A 1,688-nucleotide genomic window follows, 5' to 3' on the forward strand; every position below is an offset into this window, starting at 1 on the left:
AAATAGCTGCATTGTATGCTGGAATTCTGATTTGACTCACAGTGAGTCGCTTGCCTCATTAATAGAGGATTACCATACCTCGACAGGGCAACAGAGGCTCCGCCAACGTTGGAAAACCTTGACTGTCACCTTAGAATGACGCCGTTCCGCAAAACTGAACTTGGATTTTGATAATTCAGAGACGGAAGATGATAGTCATCAGCGTGCGGAGATCTTCACAACCTAGTCTGCTTTCCACTGTAGACAAAAAACTTTTCCAACTGTTGCCAACACCTTAGAGGATTTCATGACAGGCACTGGATAAAACTATCTTTAACTAGCGCGCCATCAAGGTTTCAAAGTTTTATGATGTAACGATTTTGAGACAGACTGAGAAATTTCACATCCCGAACTTACTTACCTCCCCATCGCGACTGATCGCTGATCGACTGAGTGAGTAGAATTTGGTGGGTCTTTGCGAATGACATTCGTTGAATGCCATACTACGCTCCGTCATGAACAACGAGGAAAAGAAGTACGTAAACCCTATCAAAACACGTAGACAACGAGGCACCATGCTCTGAAATGACGAGTCCTCCAAAACCCAGACCGTCTCAGATGACACGTTTACGTACAACCTGAATTGGAACTGCTGTTGGAAGTCACATCCCAGCGGAATCCGCTAAGCGAATAATGACAAATGTTGCTCCATCCACCCTTTCATTGAAAAGCACAAATCCTGATCTGTTTCCGTTGTTACACGAAATCCACTGATTCTTATTGTTGTTGTGTAGAACAGTCGCAATGAGAAAAGAAAGTAACAGACTACCGCTGAATAAAGCAGCATCTTTTCTACCATAATCCATCGATTCATCACCAGAATGATAATAACGACAGTAACAAATGAATGTTATTTACTGGCAACGAGGGAAGTTGCGGCCAGCAGCGTAGGTGGCCTTATCACCGAGCTCCTCCTCAATACGCATAAGCTGGTTGTACTTGCAAAGACGCTCAGTACGGCAGGGGGCACCAGTCTTGATTTGGCAAGTGCCAAGACCAGTGACAAGATCGGCGATGAAGGTATCCTCAGTCTCACCGGAACGATGGGAAACCATGACGGTCCAGCCGGCGTTAACGGCCATATTGTTGGCCTCGATAGACTCGGTGATTGAACCTATCTGGTTAACCTTGAGAAGAAGGGCGTTCACAGACTTCTCGTTGATACCCTTTTGGATACGCTTGGGGTTGGTAACAAGAAGATCATCACCGACAATCTGGATCTCCTTACCGTCCTTGGCGGTGAACTTGGCGAAGGTCGCCCAATCGTTCTCATCGAAGGGATCCTCAATGAAGACGAAAGGATACTTGTTCATAAGATCCTCCTGGTACTTGATGAACTCATCACCGGTCAGCTCGGCATCGGCATGAGGCTCGGGGTTCTTGAAGTCGAGGTCATACTTGCCAGTCTTGGCATCATAGATCTCAGAGGCAGCGAAATCGCAACCAATACGGCAGGTATCCTCATGGCCAGACTTCTTGATGGCCTCTAAGAGGACGGAGAGGGCCTCATCCATGTCTTGAATATTGGGGGCGAATCCACCCTCATCACCGACGTTGGTGGCGTCCTGACCGTACTTGGCCTTGATCACCGACTTGAGCTCATGATAGACCTCAGAGGCGATCCTGATAGCCTCGTGAATGGAGGAAGC

General features: G+C 47.4%; 2 protein-coding genes across 2 annotated transcripts in view; both read right to left on the reverse strand.

The window, feature by feature from the left end:
- Pmar_PMAR013293 (Enolase, putative) overlaps positions 1 to 467 on the reverse strand; it is a gene marked incomplete at both ends in the record, with an annotated part of 1,243 nt that extends 776 nt beyond the window's left edge. Inside the window, one exon of the mRNA XM_002772898.1 lies at positions 401 to 467. Within this exon, the coding sequence (XP_002772944.1) occupies positions 401 to 467 (67 nt within the window). The remainder of the gene's footprint in view (positions 1 to 400) is intronic.
- A 426-nt stretch (positions 468 to 893) lies between these two features.
- Positions 894 to 1,688, reverse strand: part of Pmar_PMAR013294 (enolase, putative) — a gene marked incomplete at both ends in the record, with an annotated part of 1,298 nt that continues 503 nt past the window's right edge. Inside the window, one exon of the mRNA XM_002772899.1 lies at positions 894 to 1,649. Coding sequence (XP_002772945.1) covers positions 894 to 1,649 — 756 coding nt within the window. The remainder of the gene's footprint in view (positions 1,650 to 1,688) is intronic.

The sequence above is a fragment of the Perkinsus marinus genome, assembly GCF_000006405.1.
Source record: "Perkinsus marinus ATCC 50983 genomic scaffold scf_1104296960350, whole genome shotgun sequence".
Lineage (NCBI taxonomy): Eukaryota > Perkinsozoa > Perkinsida > Perkinsidae > Perkinsus > Perkinsus marinus.